Raw genomic sequence first — 15202 nt, 5'->3', positions numbered from 1 at the left:
GAAAAAAACGCTGGATAAAACAATTCAAATTAAGAAAATATTAGAAGAGATTATTTGTTACATGACATTTTTTTGTTAGATATCGGATTTTTATTATTTAATCGTCGATGAACCACAATTTCCATTTCAAAACCAGGGACCGAGAACGCGTTCCAGTTTTGGTTTAGTTTTGCACGGGAACAAAATCTAATGTCAAGAGCGTTCCCACAAAAGAACCAAATGGGTACAAAAGTATGCAGAGCACTTTAAACGAGATCAAAATTAGAACAAAAAATTCGGGAAGGTTTCCGTTAAAGACATAATGCGCACAAAACTCTCGTGAACATTCTCAAGAAGAACAGAATGACAATTAGAACAAACGTATCGAGAACTTTTACAAGGAGGATCAAATAAGAATAAAAGTCTGGGGAACGTTCTGCAAGAGCACAAAATGTTTTGAGAACTTTGCGTTAAGAATGAGAAGGTGATTAGCATGCTGGAATGAAAAATCTTTTCAGTGAGAACCACGGTTGTTAATTCTAAGCTAAAGCAAATCGGTATCACTTCAATCTACAGATTGTTTATCAGTAGGGTGAACTGTCCACCTATGGAACAAGTTTTAATATTCTGTGCGAGAAAAGTGCATGTCTTAAGTCTTTCGTTGACTTAATTTGCATAATTATCTTTCAGTTCTTTTTGGATTAATTTTAATATTCAAACATTTCAAACTAATAAGCGCTATGTGAAAAATTTTGTTCTCGCTTAAATTCTTCGCGAATAGTTCGGAGAAGGTTTGTTCCCGTTTAGTTCTTTGTCAGAAAGTTCCTGATACTCTAATTCCAAAATTTTTATTCAAGAGAAAATTCCTTAGACTTAGTAACTTAGTACTTTTCCAAAACGTTTCGGAGACCTTTGTTCCCATTTTGTTCTCTTTGGGAACGTTGCACAGGGTTTTGTTATTATATAATTTCCACTGAGAAAATTCTCGACAGTTTTGTTCTCATTTTGGTTTTGGTTTTGAAGCGTTCTTGGGAACAAAACACGAGAACCACATTTGGTTTCCATCACACCTTTTCTTCTCGGTCCCTGTTCAAAACATAATTTTTTGTTTTCAATATATGCTTACGGCCCTGAGAGGGTTAAAAGTTGTATTAGTCACATGTTCCTTTCTGACTTCACACTCAACTCAGACCACCTGTGGTCACATGATTTGCAAAGCTACTGATATCAATGTTTTAATAGTTACACACCCGTCACTCTAATTTTGCCCGATTAATATAAAACTAAAAACTAAAAATAAGTCACGGGTTAAAACAGCTGCAGTACGTTATTTGCAGTGTTGAATTCATTTTAGAATTTTCCTGGCAGCTGGCCCCAATTGCTTATTCTTTTAAAACCAGAGATTTATATTAAATAGCAAAACACCTAGCAACTGAAGTATAAAACCATATATCCAGTCAGAAAAATTTAAATTTTTTGCTTGGTATTATTTTCAATGCAACATTTGCAATTTTTGCTTTTAATCTTCTCGGGTATTCGTAAAACGCAAAGCTACGATTAAAACCTACTATTGAAATTTCACGAAAAGCCAGGGAAAGTTCCAAACACCTCTAAAAGATCCTGACTGAGCCCAAATACACCCAAACGACTAAGAAAAATTTCGAAAAATCTTAAGAACAGCCTTAGAAAATGCAAAGAATTCACAAATAGTCACAAAAAATCTTGAAAATTTCTGAAAAAAATATCGAGAAGTACCAGAAAAATTTATAACAATTTCATTTTTTTATCAACACCTAAAGCATAAGTTTCCTTTCTCAAAATATTTAAAGTCAATTTTTATGAAGGCCTTAGAAAATTGTATTCAACAATTTGGGAAAGCTCTAAAATGTTAATTTTTTCAATAGAGCGATTGCTAAAAATTGCAAGAAAATTGAATAAAGATTCAATAGCATTTTCCTTTACTACTACTACTTTATTAAAATTTCCTACTAGGTACCTTGCATCTCCCTACAATGCGCTTGTATGCGTGCATGAGGGTGTGTTAAGCCACACAAAAGAAATAACAAATACAGTGTAACTATTGAGCTGCAGCACAATCAAAATAGTGATTAACAGATTTCGTAAACATACAAAGTTGAGGATACCAGCATATTTTGAAATGAATTGACGTTCAGTTTGTATTGAGTTCTCGAACGATTAAGGAGTATTACGCTTAGATTAGGCGAACTAAGTGAATAAATCTAAAAATTGAAGCATCAAAAAGGAAAACGGTTAAAAATTAAACAAAGCAGTATAAGCCAAATTTGGGGCCACTAAAGGGAGGAATCTCGAGAAACTTTCTCCTTTTAAAAAGCTGTTTGAGGAAGGTGAAATAATGCCACACTCAATACAATCGCTGCTTTGCCTCTGCTTGCTGTTCCAACTATTCACAGTCTGTCTGATCAGCGCCAGCGCGGATGTGAACAGTGAAATCGCCACGGAGGACGACAGTTCACTCAACTTGGATCAGAAGGACAACTATTGTCTACGAAATGTCACCTACTACGAGGAGATGGCTGTGAACAAAACCCGCCAAGTGGAGATCAAACCCACTGGGTTCTTCAAAGTGTTTAAGAAAAGCAAGCAACAAGTGGAGCAGTACGTCGACGTGGAGAAGGTGGCACGCATACGCCTCCAGAATGATTGCTGTGACGGCTATGCCTTGGCTGCTAATAAGACTTGCCAACCTGTCTGCGAACCCGGCTGCCCAGCCAACGCCTTCTGTCGCTCGCCGCAAATGTGTCAGTGTCGCCGCGGCTACGATGCCATCAAATCGGCGCACAATGGCACCCATTACTGCGAGCCACGTTGCGCGTCTGGCTGTCCCTTTGGTGGCCGTTGTGTAGCGCCCGATGTATGCGAATGTGCGCCCGGTTACCAAGCTCATGCCACCAGTTGTGTACCCACCTGTGCCTCGGACTGCTTAAATGGTCGCTGTGTGGCGCTAAATCAGTGCAGCTGTAATTTGGGCTATGCCAAGGATTTGGCAAGCGGCGAGTGTGTGCCGCTGGCAGATTGTAAGGCGTTGGAGTGTGAAGATCTGGCAAGCAGCAGCAGCGAGGGCATCGAAACGACAACTCACGAAACTCTTGAAAGCACCGCGGCATTTGAACTACAATCAACCGAATTGAATTTGGAGACGCGCTCCGACGACGGCGATGTTGATGAAGGTAATCTGCTTTTTCCCAGCAACGAGGAGGAGACGAATTGTACACTTCAGCCCTGCATCGATAATACTGTCTGCAAGCTGGTTGGTCGTTGCGCATGCGCCGACGGCTTCATACGCCATCAGCCGGCGCCAGTGAATGGTTTGGAAGTGGGGCCGATTTGCGCGGCGATTGTTGAACAGGGCGAGCCATGGCAGGACGGAAACGCTGGTAGTAGCTGGGTGGGTGCATTCTTTATTGTTGTGGGCGTGACAGTAATGATGGGCGCCTTGGTGGTGCTGCTGCTCAAGCTGTGGCGGCATCAGCGCGGCTCACTGGACGTGGAAGGTGAGTGCGTAGAGAGGTTTTGGTGAATTTCTTTGAAATTTGCCCAAAAATTGAAATATATTTAATGGGAATTTGATGTCTAACTACTTTGCAGGCAAAAGCGATATGTGCTGTAAATATGACAAAAACAGCTCCAGCTCGGATAGCGGCCATGTAGATATGAGTTAAGTGTTGATTGTGTTTTCATGATTAAGTAGCGTTTGTATGTTTAGACTGTATTTTGATATACTTTAAGCTTTAACTAATAATGTCCCTGCCATTGATTCATTTATTGTAAAAATGTATATTTACTTTTTATGAATAAATTTAATGCAAATAAGAATTTTTATTAAAATTTGTGCATTTTTATTGTTTTGGGGTGCATTACAATTGATATACATATGTAGATATTCCTCATAAGAAGTTTTGTAAATAATTGATTTTGGAGCCCCTAGGAAGACACCTAAAAGGCGTAGGAAAGGACCCAGAAGATCATATACAAATTTTGGGAGGTCAAAATGGGCAAACCTAACATCTTCGGGGAGCGGGTGAAATAACACAAACGGCAATAACGAAAAATTTGCTTTATTTCACTTTTAAATGGGAAATAATACCAAAATCTGAGTTTTGCTTTACTTCCAACAAAGGTTGGAAATAAAACAAATTTTGCCTTATTACCCATTGCTTATTTATACTATTTGTAAAAAAAAAAACAGTTTACTGACAGAAGGAAAAAGAACTTTGTTTATTCCAAAAATACAATTAAACCAATGCACATTGAACAGGTAATATCAGTATAGCAGCTGATTTGATTTTTTTCAAATTATTTGTTCTCGGAAATGTCTAATATTTTACATTTCTTCTCACAAAAATTCTAAATTGTTAAAATCTATTTGCATGTGAAACATTTTCCATACAAAACCGGCGATTAAATAGCAGCTTTTGGAAAGCTCGCCCAACTCAGCAGCACAACCGCTGATTACTGGGCCTGGCACAGGATGGATCAATGCTTCGAGAAGCGAACCAATTTACTAAGAAAGAAAGTTGCAACAATTTTAATTTTTTTCAATTTAAATTTGTTTTCCTTTTTCTAAACGGTTATAATGCCACCAGTACATAATTGCAAAAGGAGGGGAGGGGCGGGGGACGCGAGCGCGACGTGACGTGGGTGACTACCTACACATGTGCACTATTTTGCTTTATTACTCAAATTGTTAAGTTTAAAAGTTGGTCTTATTGCTCAACGAGAAATGAAATAAAGCAAATTTGTGTTATTTCACATTCAATTGGGAAATAACACAAATTTGCGTTATTGCCGTTTGTGTTATTTCACCCCCCCAAAAATTTTCTAATCCAGAAAGTACTGTACCTTGTTACTAAAAGACAATTTTTGGCAGCTTTCTAGATTGAACATTTAAGCAAGTATTGTCCAATTGCTAGGTCAAATATAGAAGAAAAATTCTTTACGCTGTGCCTCATTTTTTGATTTTATAAACAAAAAAAAAAAATGATGCCGTTGAGTGTATGTTTAGCACTCTGAAAACGGCTTCCCAATTACTTCAGAGTATTTACTTTTAACCAATAGTGCCAATTGCACTAAAAATATGTCTTTAAAAATGAACTTGCTTGCCTGGTGGTGTTTTCTCTACGGACGCTAACAAATACAAATATAATAATTCCCACAAAATAGGGGAATATCAATTGATACTGAAATTAAAAAACGTACATAAATATGTCCCATGAATTTGAATTGTCATACAATTTACAGCGTTTTATTGCTTTTATCAATTACATAGTTCAAAAGCAATATGTACGAGTCACCAAAAAGGCACCCTCATTCCGATAGTGGCTTTGATCAGCCTTTTACTCGTCTGCAATATCTTTAAGAGTTCAAATATCACGACAGACTACTAGAAGAAAGCCAATACAGATATCTTTTGTTTTTGAAAATAAGTAGCACGTATGTACATACATATGTACATTGAAAACACATATGGGTAAGATATGGAAAAAATGTATAATGCATACACATAAGATGACAGACACCCTCTAGGAAAAAAATGCGGGATTGTTTCGAATAGAGAGACTTGCTGCAGCTAAGATAGAGGTCTTAAGTTACAAAAATAGTAGAATAAGAAAAACGAAAACAAAATTGTTAAAAACTTAAAACTGTATATGCAGATTTTCTATAATTTATTATTTTTTTAAGTTTCTTTAAACTTTTTTATGCTTGGTTTTCGAGTAGAAAATATCGGCATGTCTGGGCTTAAGTTACAAAAACAAGCAAATAAAATGTGTAAAAACTTAAACAAAAAAAATGCGAATAAATTTTATCTACTAAATAAACTGAGGATAAGAATTGAAATTAAAAGAATGCCGAGAACTTTTTTGTTTGTTTTTAGTTGACATGAAATATATCATAACAATGCTTAAATTACAAAAGAATAGAAAAAATCAATAAAAATTGCAAGTTATTTTATAACAAAAAAAAAATCTAAAAACATTAAGAACACTAAAAAATCAAAAATGCTACCCAATATTTTACAAAATAAATCGAGCAAAAAAAAAATTAAATAAGAAAATTTTGTTGAGAAGTTTATGTCTCTTTCTCGAGTCAAAAATATCCACATAACGCCATAAGTTACAAAAACAAGAAAAGATGGACAATTTAAAAAATCAAAGAAAAATAAAGTTAAAAACTCTGAAAAAAAAGAGTTAAGAACACTAATAAAGAAATACATATTTTGCGAATAAATTTTGTTAAATAATTTGAGAATGAGAATTGAAATTAAAAAAATGTTGAAATTTGTTTGTTGGATTTGAAAATATATGCACAAACTAAGCTTAGATTACAAGGGAATGGGGAAATAAAAAAAATCAAAAAAATGTATACACATTAAGAAAACTAAAATAACAACAAAAATGTTATCCAATAAATTTTACAAAATATATAGAGAATAAAAATATAAATAAAAATTTTTTTTCTTGAAGCTACCATTAGAGCTTTCCCAAATTGTTGAATATAAGGACTTAAGTAACAAAAACAAGAAAATTTTTCGGGATTCCTTATTTGTTTTTCTGGTCGAAAAAAAAATTAATAAAAAATATATATTCTTTTTTATTTAAAACCCTCCACTAAAAATATTTTATCGCCAGCCGAAATTGTTACATATATAAATATGATACTACTTAGGCAGTCCTAAAAATATGTTTGGAAAATATAGAAGAGCTAAGCAGTTTTCATAGAATATAATTTTAATAGAATATAATTTCTAATTCTTCAACGAAAAACTTTATATAAAATTTATTTTAAAAAGTATTCGAAATTTTATTTTTGGTTTTGCAATTTTGACAAAAAATAAAAAAAAGTTTTTTATCACGAAAATCTGATTTCGCCTTTAACAAATGAGATTCCCTCCCTATTTGGTTTTTATGTAAGTGAAAAGCATACATATACAAATTTAAAAGAGAAAAAACATTTTTTATGAGACAAATATAAAATTAACCAAAAATCTCTGAAAATTTTAGATTTTGTAGAATGTATTCAAAATATTAAAAAAAATAAAAGATATCGAATTAATTTTTTTTTTTTTAATTTTGATTGCTTTCATCCTCCCAAGAAATACATATTCTAGAAAACAAAATCCCGATTTTTGGATCACAAACATACATATGTGTATTTATTTAAAAATAATTGTGTATGCTTCCGAAATAAGATGCTTTTTATATTGCTACTACGACTATGAACTCAATATTTTTCAAATTTGCTAGAATTTTTTCCTAGAGGGTACCAGGGTAAACTCATAAACACAAACAAAAAAGCAATTAGAAATAGATTTCTTCAATCCACACTGCAACAAGTGATAAAAATAGCTGCATACATATGTACATACATACCTACACGTGTATGTTTGTGCTTGGAACATTAAATTTTTGTCGTCACACCAGGACACTAATACGACTAACGTTAAAAGAGATAAAGATCAATGCGGCATGTAACGCTAAATTGACAGCTACCTGCAACTCGTGTTATGCGTAGAGCCTACGATCAATAGAAGAAGAAATACATACCTAAGAGGATACGTACAAAGCTACATATGTACATGAATGCATACATATGTTTAGGGGGATTCACAACGCATGTTAAGCGTCGTAAAATCTAAAGTCTTCAAATTTTTTCTTGCAAAATTATGGTTTAAATAATTGTAAGGACTCGCGCTGTGTATGATAAGAGCTAATTATATATTTTCTATTAGTTTAAAAACATTTCGGTGAAGTTAGAAATCGCCTAAAACGTTTTTAATCGTTATTTTATATAAACAAAAATTTTAAACTTAAGATTTTACGGCGTTTAGCACGTCCAGTGAATCTCCTTACCGTGTGTGAAAATGTACATAGATAAAATTTATAAAGTAGAAACATATTAGTGTCATAATAAGAACATTTGATTTTCGCTTTTTGAACACTAAAAATTTCAAATTAAGTGCCTAAGAACGTTATGGAATATGTATGTTTGAGCGTGTGTAAGCATGTGCTAACCAGACGAGCCAGTACTGCGATAAAAGAAATATGTATTTTGTGAATGTAAAGTGTGAACAATTTGAACAGATTTGTAGCTGAGCCTTATAATCTAAAACTAAATTCGGTACCAATAATATTTTCTTGGTCATAAAAAACACGCATTATACATTTTAGGATACATATGTGTACGTATGTACAAGTATGAATATTAGGAACCATGGGTCTAAAATCTATTTTGAGTTTCCCAAATCGCGAAAATAGGTTTCTTAACATTTTGCTGTATGTCGTAAAGGAGTACTTGAATTATGCATAAAAATATACTACAAGGAGTTTTTTAGTATGAGGAATCCATTTCCATCAGTGGTCGCAACAGTGAACATTTTCAAATTTTCTCAGAAACCTATTTTCGCAATTTGGCAAACTCAAAATAGATTTTAGATATATGATGTCTTCTACAAAATTTGTTTAAAATTGCACGTGCAGTCCTAATATGCCATACGCGCAGAGTAGAAAAAATTTACCGACCCTAATGTACATACATACATAGACTATATGTACGTATGTACCATAGCTTTTTTAAAAGAAGATATCTTTAATTGATGCTAAGTTAATATGTAGATTAATATTTACTAAAATGTTACAAATGTTTAATACAAAATTTGTATTTTGTGATTTTTTCATACGAAGGATTAATTTTTGATATCTATTTCTTATTTAAAGAACCGCAAGATGGCGCTACACAGCAATAGCCCAGCCAAGTTAGCTCAAAAAATAAGTGGTACGAATGTTGCGAACTGAAGATAAGTAAAGTCCTCCGATCGAAAAATATTGATTTTCAAGATTTCTACACTATTTCTACGAAAAGATGTTTATTCTCCATATAAAATACATGGAAAACTTTGAGCGCTTTGAGCACTACCTAAATTATTTTTTATTTCAAAATAAAAAACATCGGTAAATTTTTTTTCGGAATACAACAATCCTAGGGGGTGGCGGCAATAAAAATCCGACCTAATTTTTTTTACATACATTTTGGACCACTTTAATGTACATATGTACATCACATAAAATACTTTTTTATATTGTGCTAAGCAAGAAATATTTAGGAACATACAATTTCATTTCGTTTTTTACTTTTAAACTCAATGCATAAGAACCTATATGCTGGGCATGTATGTACATACATATAGTGGTCTACGAAATAAAAGAATTGCGATATTTCGACCGATTTTGGCATTTGTCTTTTGTTTATTTAATGCTTATTATTATTTTTTTTACAAAAGTCTAGCTGGTATACAACAAATACCATATAAATTCATATTTCAAATTTTGTACAATAATTAAAAAAATTCTGCTTATTTTCACCAAAATTTCAAACTTTTTGATCAGAATTTTGGTATGGTTTGTAAACCATTTAATTCTAGTATAATAGTAGTAGTTTCAAGCTGTTATAAAATAACGTTAATTTTTGTAATTTTTTTTTGCTGGCAGTGTCCTCCATCTAAAAGAAAGTTGTCGAACATACTTGTGTATGGAAAAATGGTGAAACACCTTCAACCAAAAAATAATAATTTTTGTGAGCTGTCTGCAAATGTTTTTAGATGTTGGCTGTTGTCTGTCGCTTCACCTGAATATGTGAACAGAAATTCCAAAGAATCGGCGAAAAAAGGCCGATGCCGATGCCGATTAATCGGTCGGACTCTAGTCTGAGCAAATTTTCCCTATGCATCGCAATGGCCCACTGTGGCCACTGAGTGAACTTCTCCCTTCATTAAAGTCGACCACAGCTAACTTGAAACACTATTGGAATAGCATGAAAATCTCTCAAATCTCCCAGAGTGACAGTGTCCTTCTATGATATGCAGAAGCAGAAACAAAAGAATGCGCGAGCAAAGGATCATTGACGTGATTGAACTATGAGAAAATATGTACATAATGTACGTATGTAATACATATGTACATAAATATTTTTGGCGTACACTACAAAAAAAAAATTACGCGAATCTTAGATTCTCTTAACTCAGCATCTTTTATTTGAAGCAATTTTCTTTTTTTTCTGTATTGGATCAATTACGTTCCACAGTAAAATCCAATGATTTTCCAAGTGAACCCAAAGGTGGTTGTGGAAAATAAAATAAGCAGCTGAGCAAAAATTATGGATGGAGGCTGAGGGAGTTGTTTGCAGGAAAGCTCTTCGCCTTCGGCATCACCGTTAGAGTATTTTTCGGTTCTGCGCAGCATTTTGTGGGTGGTTGCTTAGAAATTAGATATAATTTGCTGCGAAACAGCTGTATGAAGACAGAATGGTTATGACTTCGTATTAAATAAAATTATATGAGGTTGAGGCATACATTTTTTTGCGCTTTAAAATTCTCTAAATAAAAGTACCTATGAGAAAAATTTAAATCGCTATGGTAAACCAAATTAAATTTCCATTTACTTTTCCACTTAAAAGCATTATACCTACATATATATATATATGTATATGCTTCCATTTATAATCATTCATGTATGTACATATGTATATTAGCACTGCACACATTCAAGCACAAAAATTAACTTTTTCCATTGTCATTGTTTTCCATGACATACAAAAGCGAAAGCAATAAGGAAGAACTTCAAAATGTAACAAATACAGAAAGTTAAAACAAAAACCGCCAAACAACGAGAACACACGAACACAAAAAAAAAACAAACAAAAGAAAGTAGTACAAGAGACATAATGAATGAGAAAGGTTCTTGTTGTACTTTCACATTCATACTAGACGAGCGCAAACATTCCTAAGAATACAAACATATGTATGTACCTATACATTATCATATAAATATGGTATGCAGCTATAGACTCACGTGTGTAGGAAGGAGTGTTTGGTAACAATAGTCGCGTCAACGCGCTAAAATAATAAAAAGTGCAATAATAGGGCAATACTGTAAAGCGTTGGAGCGGCTGTTCCTTGCGGTTGCGGCCTGCCATTGTTTTTGGACGTCCTTATTGCTTATGAGCGAAACGTTTAAGGCAACGAGGGCGCAGACAGATTTATATGCCTTTGTTTAAGTTGGGACATAAATTTCTTTGGAGGCGGTTAATGGAAAAACAAAATACATAAAACGAAGTTAATTCAAAAAAAAAAAAAAAAATAAAAATAAAAAAAAAAATAAAAACAAAAAATAACATATGTAAAATGCATTAGAACTTTTTACAAACAAAGAAAAAATGAAATGAAATGCAATAAAACTAGCGAATAAACCTTTTTTCTATATTTTTTTGCGATGTTGCTTTGACTAGGCCCCACGGAATGAGAAATATAATAATAAAAAATGAAATTAAATTAATTTAAACAAAAAAGACTTAAATGAAAAAAATAAAGAATTAAAGCAAATAAAGAGGAAAAAGGAAAAACTAATAAACACACGGATCTATGCAAATATAAATAACATCAAATAAATTAAAATAGGACGAAAAAAAATAAGGAAGTTAAACAATTTTATAAAAAATTTATGAAAAATATAAAATGATCAATATTTATTTATATATTTTTTTCTATGGAAAAGAATCGAAAATAAAGTATAACAAATAAATGAAACTCAATTATAGCTCAGTAAAAAATAGCTGAAAATTACTACGTAAGCTACAGCGGATTTTCTACAAAGTTCGAGAACTCATGAAGTAGCAAATAAACAATATTTTTCTTATCGGTCTCATATCTTAAGAGAAAGTACCTACCATTTTCTTAGACAAATGTATGTACATATGTACATGCGAAGATCGATTAGCAAATAGCAAATAGAAAAGAGCGGCCACTTTCTTTTTTCCATATTTTTATCGAATTGAATTCACTTCATGTCAGAAAAATGCCATGCAAAAGCTCTCAGGATAAGTAACGAATGCCTATAATTTATTCATGATTTTTTTTTTTCATTTAAAAAACAATGCCTCAATTCACAGTGTAAAATATTCAAAAATTTTGATGTGACTGTACATATGTTTCGCTGTTTTTTTTTTTAATTTTGTCTCAATTTATTTTGCCTGCTTCCATTCTATGCCAATAGCTTTAGTCATTTTAAGCGATTCTAATATTCGTGCAACCATATTGGCTATCTCCTCTCCAAACCGACAAGCCCTCATCAGTTTTGATTAACATAATAATTTTTAACTGCTTTTTGTCGAAATTCACCATCCCACCATTGCATACAAATTTACGGAAACCATTATGTGACAACCGGCAATTGTGACGCATCGTTGACGCCTTCATAAACATCTTTAACGGTGTTAAAAGAAAATGAAAAAGAAGCAATGAATGAGATGAGAATTTGAACAGCGGTTGGTATGGGGATTGCAATGCGTTTTTTTTTTGGGCGCGCAGAAGTATTTTGCTTGCTTAATAATTTAAATCAAATTATCATTTTACGCAACAGCAAACAAAAAATATTAAATTTAAATGGAAGAAACAGAAACATGTTGATGAAGGTATTTTTCGAAAATGAAATGTTTACAATTTGAATAATAATAAAAAATAAATACTAAAAAAGGAAACAGGACAGAGAAAAAAGACACATGTAAGAAGATTCAGGACATTAAATTGCAATGAAGCTTGCAAGGCGATTTTTGTAGTAAAATAATAAAATATGGGTCTTTAAATTATGTAGAAAGAAAACTAGAAAACTATCAATTACCCTCTGTGCTTCACAGCGCCTTAAAAATTATTTTTGTGTTGCTTGATACCCGTATTGTAATATTTCATTTTTTTTTTTTCAATTTAATTACATACAAATTTTAAAACAGGTGGCAACCATCCTAAAAGCGATTTTCAGAAGAAAACTTTCCTACAACTATTCAGTTTGATACCCATTTTGGAATATTAATTTTAACTTATCAATTAAATAAATTTAAAATTTTAAAACATGTGGCAACCTTCATAAAGATATTTCCTTCTTTGCCTTCTTTAACCTCTTTCTTTCGACAGCCATAATGCAATATTTACTTAATCTTATCAATTTACCTAAACTGCAAAGCAGGTGGCAACTCTCTAATTTTTCTTCTTTCTATATTTTATGTTAGATCTTTAGCAATACACCGGTGAAAACTGCAGTCATTTTTGTGAATTAAGATGTTCATGCTATACAGCTTTTAAATCGTTCATGCTACAGAGTAGCCAATATAAAAAATAGACTGTTCACTAGGGTGGAATTTTTATGCTCTCACCCACTAGGATTATTCTATACCGAAAAACAATATTTCTACCCCAAATTTTTTTTATTTTGAAATCAAAAAATATTTAGAGGTCGCTCAAAGCGCCCAAAGCTTTCCATGTTCGCTTTCGGAAAATTCCCAATAATAATACCCAATTGTTTATTTAACCATTTTTCCATCGCAACTATAATTTATAGGACCGCCATAAACCCACGAAAACCCCGAAAAATGCAATGGGGTGGACAAATAAAAATCGTTGGTATTCAAAAATGTATAAATAAACAATTGGGTACTATTATCGAAAGACTCCTGAAGGGAACCAGAGTTTTCCGATCGAAAAATATTTACTATTCTATACCATTTTTAAGAAAACTTGTTTTTTCCCCATATAAAAATTCATGGAAAACTTTAAGCGCTTTGATTGACCTCTAAATATTTTTTGATTTTAAAATTTTAAAATAAAAAAATAGTATACTTTTTTCGATATCGAACAATCCTAAAGGGTCTCACCCTCACGCATTACAATTCCAAGTTGACTGTGTACTGTTCACCCGAGCGAGTGTTCATGTTAGCCTATGTTCATGCCACCCCGAGTTCACTGTAAATCATATAAAATGGATTAATAAAGTATTGGGAGATTCATAACGGTGTCGTAAGTGTCGCATTGTTGTATGTCGTAAACTTTAATAGCATAAATAAATGTTTAGAGAACTTGAAACCACAACCAACTATTTTTGAACACTGCGAAAATTCAAAATATGACTTTGATGGTACTTTGCGAACCCCCTTAATCTATTTTTTAGGCGTTTAAAGTTTACGACATACAACAATACGACACCTACGACACCGTTGTGAATTCAAGAATGCTTTGTATTTTAAACTTTCGCAAAAAACTTTGAGTTCGAAATTTACATTGCGATATTTTTAATGCTTGCATTGTAAAGGATAATGGCAGCCTTATTCGAAGCTTTTCACAGGTTTTCCAGTCCTCGTTAGCGGTGTTGCCGTTTCGATCCAATCGCAGCCAAATTGATACTTTTTGATACGAATTTAGGAAGGACACTTAGTTTTTTTTTTTTACTAAGTATAAATTTGGATAACTTACTTAAGTTTTAGTGAAGTGTAATATTTATGTTTGTGCCCAACGTACTTCTTAAAAGAGTTCAAAAAATTTTGGATTTGGTCTGGATTTTTTTGAATATTGTAGAAAAAATGTCTTCACTGATAAGATCTTCAATTTAAGATTTTTTTTTGTAAAAACTAAAAGTTTCAGTTGCACTGTGTACATTGGTAACGTTGTAAATATATAAATCTATTTAGCCATTAACAGACCTGCTCTCGTACTTCTTGGAATAAATCGTGCAAAACTGACTCCTTAGTATTTGTGCGTAGTGGGCACTGAGAATGTAACATTTTTCGGTAGAAAAGAAAACACCATAAGCTGCTCATTTGAGTTGTCTTTTAACAAATTTTGGAAAGGTGGCCACCATAAACACACAATGCCCGCCTTAAAAGAAACTACATTCAAATGTTCATGTAACCAAACCGAAATAGCAGAAGAAGAAAGAGTAAGAAAAAAATTTAAAACTTCGTAGCATACATAAGGGCGATCTGGCTTTATTGTGTGATATCTTTGACAGTTACATAAATAGCAAGGAATGTGATGGAGAGTGACAACCTACATTTTTTCTTTTATAACACATTTCCTATAAGTTTAATAGACGTGTAGATATGTAAAACTCAAACACACACACACACTCGCACTCCATTCGGTTCACATCACAGATAAGCGCCAGAAAAATGCGACACGTTTTAAATTGACATTCAGGCCGCACACACACATGTTAACCCAAACATTGTTGATTACCAAAACAGCTTTTTAAGTAAACAAATGCATGCTTTGCACGCATATAAAAATTCACATTTGCATTTTTACCAAAAAAATATAAAATGCTCGTTTGCGAGCTGTCAAAAGTACAACAACAACCGCATATTTATT

General features: G+C 32.7%; 2 protein-coding genes across 2 annotated transcripts in view; both read left to right on the top strand.

Annotated features, from left to right (window-relative positions):
- The window catches only part of LOC118735527, a gene marked incomplete in the record, with an annotated part of 363818 nt that overhangs the window by 13035 nt on the left and 335581 nt on the right, over window positions 1-15202 (top strand).
- On the top strand, window positions 2136-3838 carry LOC118735528 (von Willebrand factor D and EGF domain-containing protein). Its single transcript, XM_036465329.1, has 2 exons — window positions 2136-3512; window positions 3607-3838. Exons 1-2 carry the CDS (start codon window positions 2354-2356, stop codon window positions 3678-3680), a joined length of 1233 nt encoding a protein of 410 aa, XP_036321222.1. The 5' UTR covers window positions 2136-2353; the 3' UTR covers window positions 3681-3838.

The sequence above is a fragment of the Rhagoletis pomonella genome, unplaced genomic scaffold (genome assembly GCF_013731165.1).
Source record: "Rhagoletis pomonella isolate Grant_MI unplaced genomic scaffold, Rhpom_1.0 Rhpom_scaffold_00003, whole genome shotgun sequence".
NCBI classification, from domain to species: Eukaryota; Metazoa; Arthropoda; class Insecta; order Diptera; family Tephritidae; genus Rhagoletis; species Rhagoletis pomonella.
The sequence above is the reverse complement of the archived record's forward strand: the minus strand, read 5'-3'. Positions and strand labels throughout refer to the sequence as shown.

Excerpts from the sequence above, each read along its gene's own strand:
- LOC118735528 (XM_036465329.1), top strand. The coding sequence starts at position 2,354 with ATGCCACACTCAATACAATCGCTGCTTTGCCTCTGCTTGCTGTTCCAA. Across the intron at positions 3,513-3,606 it reads CGGCTCACTGGACGTGGAAG|GCAAAAGCGATATGTGCTGT; the intron begins GTGAGTGCGTAG and ends ACTACTTTGCAG.